We start from the raw sequence: 12,824 nt of genomic DNA on the forward strand, positions 1-12,824 counted from the left end.
TCTACTGTGCTTCCGCTTTACAGGTGGAGGGACCTGGTTCAGAGGGATCAACACCTGGCCCAAGGTCACACAGCTGCACAGCTAGGACTGACCTGGGCTTGCCTTGTTCAGCGTCCCTATTCTTTTGTATAAAGATTTGGGGGCTACTTCAGGATCAAACTGTGCCCCACTGTCCAGCTGCATATTTTTTGCCTACATTGGGGAGGTCCAGTGTCCTGGTTGAGCTGGGGCTCTGGACATGCTTTTCTTGGGCTCAAATCCCAGTTCCACCACTTACTGAATACAGCAGTGTGGAGGAAGCTATTCTTTCTCTCTCTCTTTCTCTGGTACTGGGGATTGAACCGAGTGGCACTTAAACACTGAGCCACATCCCCAGCCAGCAACACCCCCACAGCCCCTTTTTATATTTTTTTAAAATTTAGAGACCAGATCTCACTGAGTTAGTTGCTTAGGGCCTCACTAAGTTGCTGAGGCTGGCTTTGAACTCGCTGGCTTTGAACTCCTGATCCTACTGCCTCATCCTTCCAAGCCTCTGGGATTACAGGCATGTGCTACCATGCCTGTCGGAAGTTATTATCTTTAAAAAAAATTTTTTTTAGTTGTTGATGGACTTTATTTTTAAAAAATTTATTCATACGCGGTGCTGAGGATCCAACCCAGTGCCTCACACATGCTAGGCAAGTGCTCTACCACTAAGTTACAGCCTTAGCCATAGTTATTATCTCTTAATGCCTTATTTTATCATCTGCAAAATGGGGATGTTAACAGCACTGAAGTCCTCCTGTCATGACAAAAACGTCTCGTTAGTTCATCAAAAAATTGGTCGAAATGGGTGATTTAAAAATACTTTAACCGTTTTGTTTTAAAATATGTGTAACTGTACATGCATTTGTCAACCTTTGAGGTGATGTTTCGTGTGTGTCTATGGACTCAGTGTCCAGGTTATCCCTTAAAGGGAGCAGGGGGGACTGGCTCAGTGGTAGAGCGCTGGCCTAGTACGTATGAGGCACTGGGTTCCATCCTCAGTGCCACGTAAACATAAATAAAAAAATAGAGATATTATGTCCATCTACAACTAAACAAAAAAGTATATATATATATATATACGGAAATACGGACACTTGCACTTTGTGCACAGAAACTTCTATACTAAAGGGGAGAAAACCAGACTGGGGATGCAGCTCAGCTGGTAGAGTGCTTGCCTATTATGCACACAGCCCTGGTTCTATCCCCAGCACCACACGAAAAATGGAGAAAACGTTCACGCTTACAGCTATCTCGCCAATCTGAATGTAACACAGGTTGCTAGGCCCAACGTGCGTACCCGCACGTACACTATTAGCCATAACCAGCCGACCCCCAACAGTGTGCAAGGTGCCAAGACGCCGGTTCCCCAACGGGCCCGCCTCCTGCTCGAGCACATGCGCGCGCACACCCCGCGAGTGACGTCATCACGCAAGGGCGGAAGGCGCTACCGCGGTTACCACGCCGCGCTCAGAAAGCCGGAAGCAACCGCCCAGGTAGCTAACACGCGCGCTGCGAACCTCCCGCTCCCGCCTGCGCAGGGGTTGGACCGCCGCTCCCCGCCCCGCGCCATCCTTCTGCCCCACCTGCTGCCCCAACGGACAGCGCGAGGAGGCTCGCTGAGAGCGTCCTCATCCGCCACGCCATTTGTGCTCCTGCCCAACGAGCGCTTTTAGGCCCCTGCCTCTTTCCACACTACAATACCCAGAAGTCCCTGGGCCTCTAGCCGCTGAGGGTTGCCGTGGAGACGGCGAGACGCCGGAAGTTTGGGGAAAGGGGCGGGGCCAAGCCGAAGACGGGAGTTCGATTGGTGGAGAGGCCGCAGCGTCTGGAGCAGATAGCTGCACATGCGTGTTGTGGGTTCTCGCGCCCTCTCTTTGCGGCAGCCGTGGGTACGAGAACCTGGGTTAGCCCGCTGGGTCTCAGGCCGCGCCGGGCCTGGATCCCGAGCAGAGAGGCTCCGGCGCGGCTTCCTGGTCTCCGTGGTGTCTCCGCCGCCTCTGTGTCGTCATAGTTCCTGGATGGGCTGAACAAATGAAGCGGTTGTGAGCTCTGTGCTGCAACCTGTCTACACCCTGTAACCCCATTCCGGAGATGGTAGTCCTGTTCACGCTCTCTGAACTCGGAGTTTAAGCTCTGCGGCCTCGAGCAGGGTGCGTAGGCTCAGAGCCTCTGTTTCCCCATCTGTGAAACGAAGGTGATTGTGGAATTTGCCTCAGTAAGATTGTTGCGAGGGCTTAGGGAGTCTAAGAACAGTGGCGCACAAGTAGTGACTACTCCCGAGTCAGCAGCGTTGGTAACCATCGCCCTTATTTGAGGTTGAGGATTTGGACAAGCCACTCCCTTCCCCTGGATCTGGGAAGTTGATCTGCAAGTTGAGTGTATTAGATTCTGTGACCGCCAAGCTTTCTTCTGAGCACGGAATGGATGCCTTTTTTCTCGCTGAGGGATGCTACAAAGTTCAAGCTACGTCACCGAGTTCCAGAAACCTGCCCTTGCCATGTCCAGTGCTGTGTGAACACTTTGTTAGTTCTCATCTTTCACTGAGCCACGAGTTTCCTCGGGTTAAGTGATGGGAACTTCTGATTCTAGCTTCTGACCCAGGCACTGCTCTGACTTTACCTGGGGACCTTGGACATCCGACCCCTGGTAACACGGGGTGCACCGTGAACTTGGAGTTTATTTCACTGAGAAAGCCCAGTTAGTAGTTTTAGGGCTTCACGCCCTCCACGACCTGGTGCCCTCACCGTGGTGCCCAGCGTCTTGTTTTGCAGTCAGGTCTGCCTGTGCCATTGCTTATAAATATTCACCTTACAAGTTCTGGGAAAGTTCAGGCCTAGGCATGTTGCCCTTGTGAAATCTCCGAGTGGAAGGGATGAACCATGTGCCCTGGTTGTGACCCTGGAAGGGGAGGGCATAGGCCACCTTGCCCCATTTGGTCAGGAAATCCGCTCCCTTTCCAGCTCTCCTTCAGTCTCCCTTGTTAGCGCGTGTGTGTGTCCCTAAGAGCTCCAAAATTCTCTTTGGGATTCAATTTTATCTCTGTTATAGGTCCTGTTACTGATACTGCCAATTATCGGTGACAAGATCTGCCTCCTCAAATGTTGAAGTTTGAACATTAGAGAAGCACGCGGAGGCAAGCTTATAGAGCAGGGTTTTTTTAAAGGTAGTAACAGACGTCTTCCGGAAGGGAGAAGGGGGCCATGGCTGGTATTCTGTTATCCAAATAAGTGATAGCGCCCTGCCCCCCTTTTATAGACTAGTATTTCCTTTGTTCTCCTACTCTGTCCCCCTTATCTCCCTCCTTCCTGCCTGTGGGACTAGGCTCCCAGGAGATGCCGGTGGGATGGTCAAAAGGTGGGAAGCAGATGGGCAGGGGGAAGGGCCAAATGGAGTGATCCAGGCAGGTAGCCGCCCAGGGGGCATTCATTAACAACTCCCAGTCTGCAGCCTTTTGGGAGAGGTAGTATAGGCAGGTAATCTTGGTAATCAAAGGGCTCTGGAGACATTGACGTTCCAATCTCCCACCGATGGTCTCCAACTTCCAGACCCAAACTGGCCTCCATTTCCTCCATTCCACCTGATCACCTATCTATCCTAACTGCCTGTCTTTAATTTTGGCTTCATTAGCACCGTTTTCTCTTTATTGTGACACTGCTATTCCATTGGGGGCGAAACTGTAACATTTTATCTTTAAAATAAATTTAGTACATTCAGTGGTTCTTACATTTGTTCACATATTGGAGCCATCTGAGGAGCTGCTTAAAAAATACACCGCACTGGCAGCTCCAGAGGCTGGTCAGACTGTCTTGGTGAGAGCCCAGGGCAGTGTGATTCAAGTCGCTCGGAATTCTGATGTGCAAAGCTGGAGGGGCGCTGACCAGATGGCCTCCGGGTTCTGTTTTGCACCAGTGTTCACTAATTCATTCGCAGACATGCTCGAGGTCTGCCTGTCCTCACCTTCGGTTACCCTCCTCTAAACTGGACTGCTCATCCTTCCCCCTACCTGTCAGCTATGCACCTGCCTCCTAAGCCAGCAGCTGGGAAGAATCCATTCCCTCACTGCTTCAGCTCGTGGGAGCTGCTGGCAGCCTCTGTGTGGTCCTTCCTCCACGTGCAGAGTGCCTAGGAGTCCTCCCCTCTGTGACCCCAACACTGACTCCCGCTTGAGGGCCCCAGGTAATCCAGGATGACCTTGGCCGAGGTTGCCAGCATCCCAGTAAAGCAGAATCCTGCTCGGAGGCGTGAGCTGCCTGGGAAAACAAAAAGTCTGAAATAATCAGTAAGGAATAAAAGACAAAGCCAGAAATTAGATTTAAAAGGGGAGCACCCAACGGATCTTCCAGCCCTGATAGGAACTGGAACTGAACAACCAAACAGGCCCCAGTCCTTTATTTAAGGGCATGTAGATCGAAGGTTTCCGTGTGGCAGGGCTGTTTGGTGCTTGGCAGGTGATGTCCATCTCTGGGCAGCTGTGCTTGATCTCAAGGCTGTGAGCTAAGGCAGGGTGCCAGCATGATCTGGGCTTTCTCGAACCTGGGAATTTCATCCAGAAAAGCAGAAAAGCAGCTTCCCTGCCTTATGTTGGCTCAGACAAACCCATAATTCATACGACTTCCCACAGACCTCCCTAGTTGAAAGCAGCTTATAAGCGACCTTGATTCTGCTCAGTCCTGCTTGTCTTCCTGCACGACCTCACCCGTTAACGGCTGCTGGGGATTAGGGTGTGGGCATATTTTCCAGGACGGGGAGGGGTGGTCTTCTGGCCACCATTGCCCTTTGCCACTGGGTGACCTAGGGTGAGACACGTGACCTCTTCGCGTCTGCTTCACCATCTCAGAGGGTCTGCCTGTGGCACACAGAGCCCCGAATGCTGGCTCCATCACTCCTTGCTGTGTTAATTTTGACTCGTTGCTTCTGTAACTGGTGCTTTGTCTGAGCCTCAAAACCACTCTGCCCATGTTACAGGTGGAGAATGCAAGGGTTAAAGAAATGAAGTCTCTGGCCTCTGGGTGGTGTGACTTCTAAGAAGCAAGCCAGGACAGAAACCCATGCTCACCCCTCCTGGTTCATGATCATCCTCAGAAACTACAAGAAGAAAATTGCACCGAGGCCTCTGTATTTACACAGTGTCTTTATGCCATTTGCCTCATCTGATGCTTTACCACGTGGGCCATGGTGTCCCTAGCAGTTGGTCCTGCCCCCAGCATGGCACGGGTGCTCTGAATGATTGTGCCCAACCGTCCCCTGGTGCACAGTGTGGTGTGTCCCAGGGGAAAGTTCACAGCTTTCCATAAGATCCCCAGAGAGGGAAGTCCTGCCTGGGTCTTCCCAGCAACCAGCTCCATCATAAAGCAGCCACCTCGTGACAAGTCACTAATCACGCTGGAGATCCCAGTGGTTTCAGGCGCTGAGTGCCAGGAAAAGGGACCAAGACCAAACGCACATTTTACCATGTGCTTTTGTGGATGTCAGAGTCAGTTCATGCCTGGATCTGTGTGAAGCTCTCCAAGTTGCCACAGAAGGCAACTATTAAACGGGTCTAAGGAGTACACACATAAAAATGATCAAATTAACATGAGAAAGTTATCTTTAGGATAAAGAAATTGGACTACTTTCAGGTTTGTTCTGAGTTTCTACATGCTGTTTTTAGAAGAGTAGGCCCAGTAAACCTACATTTTATTTAACTCAGTGAGGTTTGAGTATTTTAATAATGGAAATTTTTGTTATCCACTTACCTCACAGTTTAAGAAACATGACAGTACAGGTATGGGCAAACTCACATCACCCCTGACAGTTGGCTCCTTGACTTCCTTTCCTACTGGCAAACACTGTACTAAATTTGGTGTTTACTATGCCTGTGCTAGAGCTTATATTTTTATCACAGGTATATGTGTCTTATTTTGCACAGTTAAATTTTAAATACACGGTGTCATACTATACATCTTCCTGGAAGTTAGGCATCGCTGTGAGACTCAAGGGTACATAAAGAAAGAATGGGGGGGATATTTATTCTATTGTTTCATCCTTTAAAAAACCTATTTTTGAGCTGACCCAGGGGCCGTCGCGGAGTAAGGCCGCTTGCCTGGGCTTCTGAGTCGCCGCAGCCATGGCCAGGCAGTCGCAGGGCATCCAACAGCTGCTGCAGGCGGAGAAGCGGGCCGCTGAGAAGGTGTCGGAGGCCCGCAAGCGAAAGAACCGGAGACTGAAACAGGCCAAAGAAGAAGCTCAGGCTGAAATTGAACAGTACCGCCTGCAGAGGGAGAAAGAGTTCAAGGCCAAGGAAGCTGCGGCCCTGGGATCCCATGGTAGCTGCAGCACTGAAGTGGAGAAGGAGACCCAGGAAAAGATGACCATCCTGCAGACCTACTTCCGGCAGAACAGGGATGAAGTCTTGGATAATCTCTTGGCCTTTGTCTGCGACATCCGACCAGAAATCCACGAAAACTACCGCATAAATGGATAGGAGAAGAAAGAAGCCCTATTTTCTGGTTGGCGCTTCAGAACATGAAGTGCCTTGTGGAATACGAAGCTTAGCAGAGCTTGAGTTCTGTTTTTACGAAAGGCATTAAATTATTTCTCTGTTATGTAGTAGGTCCTTTTGGAGAGTAGCAAATCTAGCTTCTTTGTTCGGCCTTAGTCCTTATCCAAAGGTTTCATCTTTTTACCTCATCCTTCTTAGAAATTTAATGAGTGTGTGTTATCTGTTTTCCTATGCTTTCTAGATCAAGCAGCGATGTATTAATACTGACTTTTTCTTCCTTAGATCTAGTAGAAAAAAAAATTCTTTGAAGAAAGAAAGGGATTAAATATTTTTTTTTCCCTTATACTTTCTTGAAGGTCAGGGGCTTTATCTATGAAAAAGTAGTAAATAGTTATTTGTAACTTGTCTAAAGCTGCAGCCAGCCTTAAATTCATTCATTCTCACTAAGGGTTAGAACAATGAATAGTAACGTACTTGTTTGGGCTGCTGTTAGTTTATTTTAATCAAAATTACTAGATGATAGGACTCAAGAACTTGTTACATGTTATTATTTGGTGTACTGATAATCATTTAAAAGTAAAGACTTTGCCATTAAAAAAAAAAAAAAAAAAAAAACCTATTTTTTAGTTCTTGTTTTCTGTGCATAAGATCTATTTGTAAGGTGTGTTTGTAACTTTCCTAAGTTATTAAGTACAGATGTAGGTCATCTGACCTAGCCCTCCTCCCCAGGGGCCATCTGGTGGCCCTGCCATGTCCACTCTAGGGACTCTGTCCTAACCCTTGCTTCAGGCTGAGTCCTCACTTCTGCTTCAGGGTGGGACTCTTAATGCACATGCCCCAAGGCCTGCAGAGGGAAAGGTGGAGGACAGATACTACTTCTCAACAACTCTCTCTGATTAGTTCTTGAATGTCTCATATCCTGGTTTGATACAGGGTTTCCCAATGTGATCACGCCCTGCCTGCATTGGTTGCAATCAGTGAAGAACTTCTCCGCTCCAGACATATCCTGCTTTGTATCTCTGTAATCATGGCTTCTTTCATTTACTTATTTACTTATTTATTTTTGGCGGTACTGGGGATTGAACCCAGGGCCTTGTGCTTGCGAGGCAAACGCTCTACCAACTGAGCTATCTCCCCAGCTCACTTATGGCTTCTTTTAAAATCCATCTAGAGGGGTGCTTTACAGCTGGTGGGTAGACTGCCTTCGTGTCTGGATCCCACTGTCCCTTTATTTTTATTTTGAATATGCAGAACAACTGCATGATTCGAAAGTCAATTTATTTAAAAACATGAACAAGGGGAGATTTCAGTCTTACCCAACTTCCGTGGGTCCGTTATAAGTAACTATCTCCATTTGTTTTTGGTGTTTTTTCTGTTTCTTACCCTAAGGATGGATACACACCCATTAGCCCCTAGTTTTATTCAAGTGTTTCCTGAAAATCTTATCTTACTGGATGCCAGGTCTATACAGATCTCACATCCGTGTGCGTGTGTGTGTTGCTCCATGTCCTGGTTAATATTTGGTGATTATAGATTTAAAATTTTTATCATTGTACTGAGAAGTAATAAACTATTTTATGGTTACTTAAATTTGAATTTTTTGTTACTATTTATGTGTAGTACCTTTTTATTATTCACTGGGTATTCATGTTTTGCATGTGAATTGCCTGCCTGTATCATGACCATTTTCTTCATGTTGAATCACTTGTTTTATTTTTACTGATTTCTAGGAGTAAATCATATAATTAGTTTACAAATTCTCTACCACTAAAAGGCATTAGTCCCTCCTCTGTCCGTTTTACTTTATCCGTGCATTTCTGGCTTCTCTGATTTCTTCCTTAAAGACTAAACAGTATTCCCTTATGGATGAAAAAGTATCACATACCGCTTGGGGACAAAGATGCAGCCAAGTAGGCCAGTGCAGAAGGCCACAGTAGACACTTTCGGGGCCACCACAGCCTCATCCCAGGGCTGTGGTAACCTGAGAGGAAGGCCACCCAGAGGCTGTAGACAGCAGCATGCTGAAGGGGGGGACCTGGCGGTGAAGATGCCAGGTTCCTTGCCAGGAAAGCTACAGTACAGGTCCCCAGAACCAAGAGGCCCAAATAGCCCAGGACGGAGTGGAAGGGCGTGACAAAGTCCTGGTTGCACTGGACCATGGTGTGGCCAGGTGGGGATTGTGGTGTGGGTCCCTGTCTGGGAAGGGAGGAGAACTCCCCAGAGAGACCCCCAGAAGATCACCTGCATGAGAGCAGGGGGAGCTGTCTGGGGCTCACCACCGTCAGATCCTGCTCCTGGCCTCGCAGCCTGGAGGGCCACAACCGCGGTGCTGGTTTTGGCCAAAACAGGACATAGCCACCATGAACCCAGCTCTAAGGAGGTCTGATGAAGGAGGCAGGCGGCCGGGGGAGGGTCGCTGATGAAGAACGGGGGTAGAGGAGGCAGAGGACGGGGATGGTGAGGCGGCTCTGGCCCCGACCTGGTGCTGGCTTTGCCCACGGGGGTGTCTGCCTGCCAACACCACCAGGGCAGAGCCATTCCTGCCAGAGTCAGGCCCAGGGGTCACTGCAGACCAAGTCTCCTTTTTGGGCAGGCAGCGTCCCCGCTTCTTGTTTTGATGGTGGACTTCAGGCCACAACCTGCATTGCTGTTTCTGAGGGGAACAAAAAGGGTCTCTTAGAAATAGGCACACTGGGTAAGAGCCACTGCCCAGAGCCGCCTGCAGCACAGCCCTGCCCTGGCTGTTGGGTTAAGAGAAGACATGGCGTTTTAAGGAAAAACAGTTCACCAGCTACACCAGTAACGTTGGGGACAAGTTCTTCTGGAAAAACCTCCATTGCGACGTATGAAATCACTGGATTTTCTCTCTCTGCCTCTGCCTGTGGACACACACACTCCTTTCAGATAGACAGGTGGGCAAGTAGATCTAGATAGGTGGCTAGGCTGGTAGATACAAGTCCATCCTTGTAGACAAATCTATGAACTGACCGATGCGAGGGACAGCCCGAGAAGTCCTTGGTAGAGTGACATTAGCCCTGATGCCAGTGCACTGGCGGTTGTCGCCACATCACCTACCCTCTCCTGGGGACTGCACACTGGCGTCTTTATTTGTTCATTTGTTTACTTTTCTGAACAAGTTTACTCTGCAGCATACCCTGCCAGCTGAAGGAGCCTGCCTGGGCAGTCATGGTTCCCCTGATCTCTCTGGGGTGCTGACCAGGGTCAGTGGTCCTCCTGGGGGACCTGCAGGCAGCCTATCTACATCTCCTGGAGTCTCTCTTGAGAGGGTCTTCTCTCCCGTGCGCTGTACACCACCCTTATAATAAGACGCTGGTTTCTCTCTTACTCATCTGCCTCTTGTTAACAGGAATATGTCCCAGCTAAGAACACATGAGGTTTGAGAAAATTGTATTTTCTCCTCTCAAATCCACTGATAAATTCCAAAACCTGGAATTATCACAAACCATATTTATGATCACAATGTAAGATATAAGAGATTTAAAGAGTAAAACATACAAAGAGCTTCACAAGTAGAAACTGTAAATATTTTTATTACACAACTTTTGGGTGAAAAGAAAAATCAGATAAAAATTATGAGATTTCAAAACAAAGTTTAAAATGAACAAGAACATTTACATATACTTAAATATATATGTTCATGCACACACCTGTATAATACCATATCACAATCTGCAGCACACATTTAAAATAGTCTGGAGAAATAAAACAGGTCTCCAGAAAGTAGAGCAGTCAGATCCAACTGGTCATTTAAAGGCAGTGTTCTGCTCCTGGCCACAATCTAGCTAAAAAAATAGAACTGCAGGTAGACTGTGCATAGGTGTGTCCTTCTTTAAAAAAAAGGTGTGGGGGGAGCAGACAGTAAAACACCATGTCCCTGAAACACCCCTTTCCACTCCCAAGAACTAGCTGGAGGGGTTCCCACAGGGGAGCTCTTGTGTGCTCCCTACTCAGTCCTGGACCCTGCCTCCCATCAGCAGGTGGGGCCCTGCAGGGACAGGTGCAGTGGCGGCATCTGCTCACAGCTTGCTGAGTGAGGGCAAGGACGGTGTTGGTGACACATTCAAGCTCCACTCCCAGGGCAGGCCATGGGCCACTCTGTGGTGCCTGACAGTTATTGGCTGGGCCAACCCAACTCGGGGCAGGAGGGCAAGGTAAGAGAAGGGATCTGTCTTAGAGGCACTGGGTCATCTCCCTGAGGAGGCAGTTTTATTTCAGTGGCCTTTCAGCCGGCCACAGACACCAGACCCACCAGTCCAGGCTGCAGCATCTTGCTGGGCAAGATTACCATTGGGGCAAGTCCTCGCAAAGAAACTGTCTGTGGCCTAAGCCAGTGGTACTCAGTAGGGGATGACTCTGCATTTCCAAGGGACACTTGGCACTGAAACTTGTCATAGTAGCTGGAGTTGCTCCTGGCACTCAGGGCCCAGAGATGTCTTAAACACCATAATATGCACAGGGAAACAAAAACAGAACAAAACTCAAAATCAACTCTGACCCATTTCTACCTGTGTGACCTTGGGTGTATTACTTAGGTCCTTGTGCATCAGTTTACATACCTGGCTAGAGATATCTGATGAAAAAACTCAGAAGCAGATTAAAAGAATTAAGCATGACCTTGAGGGGAATCATTAAAAATCATTTTTGATCAGGGACACGCTGGCTTCAGTTCTAGGGTGCTGGTAGTTAATAAGAATAGTCAGTGGTCAGCAATCAGAATTGTTGTGCCCCAATTAAGGTCTTGTTCAAATGCAGAAACCACACCTGCAGAAACCACACCGGAGACTAACGGGGTAGAACTATTAACAAGTCCCGCAAGACCTATTTCAGATGTAAAAGACCTTGAGGCTCCTCTGTGGGAACACCTCCAGCTAGTTCCTTTGTCTCAGCAGGCAGGAAAATGGGAGGCGGGTGAACCCAGATGGGATTTACAGGAAGGATTGAAACTCAGGCTAAAGAACACAAACAATCTTGATACTCTTTCAATGCTTGTTTAACCCAGCTTTTGATCAATGCTCATAACCAAAACCTATATAAACTTTTAAGCTAGCACACCAAAATGGTATCCTGCTTCCAGAGCCCCTCCCACATTGTGGGTGTTCTCTCTTCCCTTCTCACCTAAATCCTACCCTGTTTGCTCTTCCCTTCCGTGATTGTCTGTGGATTTTACTCTTCAACTCTATGAGACAAGAACCCAGAAGGAAACTGGCCATGAGTCACTAGGGTAACTCCAGCTGCAACACCAGGAGCTGCAACATACCGCTGGCTTGATAGTAGCAGAAAAGAATCCAGCTTTACCAGTAGCAACCCTCACAGCTGACGTGGTAGATCTTTCCTGCTGTGAGCTGCTAACACTAAAGCAGGCATTGCAGCTGCAGAGATCAGCAGTTAGTACAAACTCCATCCGCTGACAGAAATGAATATCCAGCATCTTAAAACTCTGGTTTCAGTGGCAACACTAAAAGTCCCAAGAGTCATACCTATTAGGTGCTCTTTTTATCACCACCATCTGGTCACACAAATTGGAAGTCAAAACTAGTTCCCCACACATTGACTCTCAATACTGTTATGGAAATCGAGCTCAGCAAGAGACCAAGCACCACTCAGAGGGCTGGAGAACTTAGGTATATTGATGCAAGCGGACCCAGATGAGTTAGTGCTTGGAAGTTTTGGGTCTTAAACTGAGGTTACATGGGGCTTTTACAGGAAACTTGACATAATTTCTTAACCTTTACAACATTAGTGGGTTTGAATTCTTGGCCTATGTAACCGAAGACCATGCACAGGGAATTTATGGTAAGCAGTTCACAGGTGTAAAACAAAGACAGTAAAACATCTGCGAGTGTTATCCCGAAGTGGCCTTCACTACAGGCAGCAATAATTCAAGATAACTTGAGTTTACCTCCCAAAGAGCTATGTTTCTAAGAACTAAGCCTAGGAGGTTATAGTTTAGATAGCAGTTAATTGGCCTAGCAGTAAGTGACGTTGCCACATTCCTGTAGAGTTCAAAAAGTTACAAAGTGTAAGAAATGACTATATGCACAGGAACCTGTTGAATCTCTGGCCTTGAAAAACCTGTCCCAGGGATGTTTACAATCCAATAGATAGGGACCCGGGGTTAATTAGGTTCCCTGAAAAGAGGCTGACAGAGGGGAGGAGAAAAATCAACCTTTTCCCCAGGCATTGGTTCTTCATCATAATGTTCTTATAATCTCACTTTATAATCAGTTCTGGTTCCTCCATCACAATACCTCGTTTCCAAAACTCACAAGGTCGTGCCTGAGAGTGCAAGCCCTGG

The 12,824-nt window shown here is 47.9% G+C and overlaps 1 protein-coding gene and 1 non-coding gene across 2 annotated transcripts; one reads left to right on the plus strand and one right to left on the minus strand.

The window, feature by feature from the left end:
- The first annotated feature begins 6,065 nt into the window (after nt 1-6,065).
- Nucleotides 6,066-7,100, plus strand: LOC124966755 (V-type proton ATPase subunit G 1-like). The gene has a single exon (XM_047528411.1). The coding sequence runs from the start codon at nt 6,134-6,136 to the stop codon at nt 6,488-6,490; it is 357 nt and encodes a 118-aa protein (XP_047384367.1). The 5' UTR covers nt 6,066-6,133; the 3' UTR covers nt 6,491-7,100.
- Nucleotides 7,101-7,572: 472 nt separating this feature from the next.
- Nucleotides 7,573-7,645, minus strand: Trnaa-cgc (transfer RNA alanine (anticodon CGC)). Its single transcript has one exon. It is a non-coding gene; the product is annotated as a tRNA-Ala (tRNA).
- Nucleotides 7,646-12,824: the final 5,179 nt, after the last annotated feature.

The sequence above is a fragment of the Sciurus carolinensis genome, chromosome 16 (genome assembly GCF_902686445.1).
Source record: "Sciurus carolinensis chromosome 16, mSciCar1.2, whole genome shotgun sequence".
NCBI lineage: Eukaryota > Metazoa > Chordata > Mammalia > Rodentia > Sciuridae > Sciurus > Sciurus carolinensis.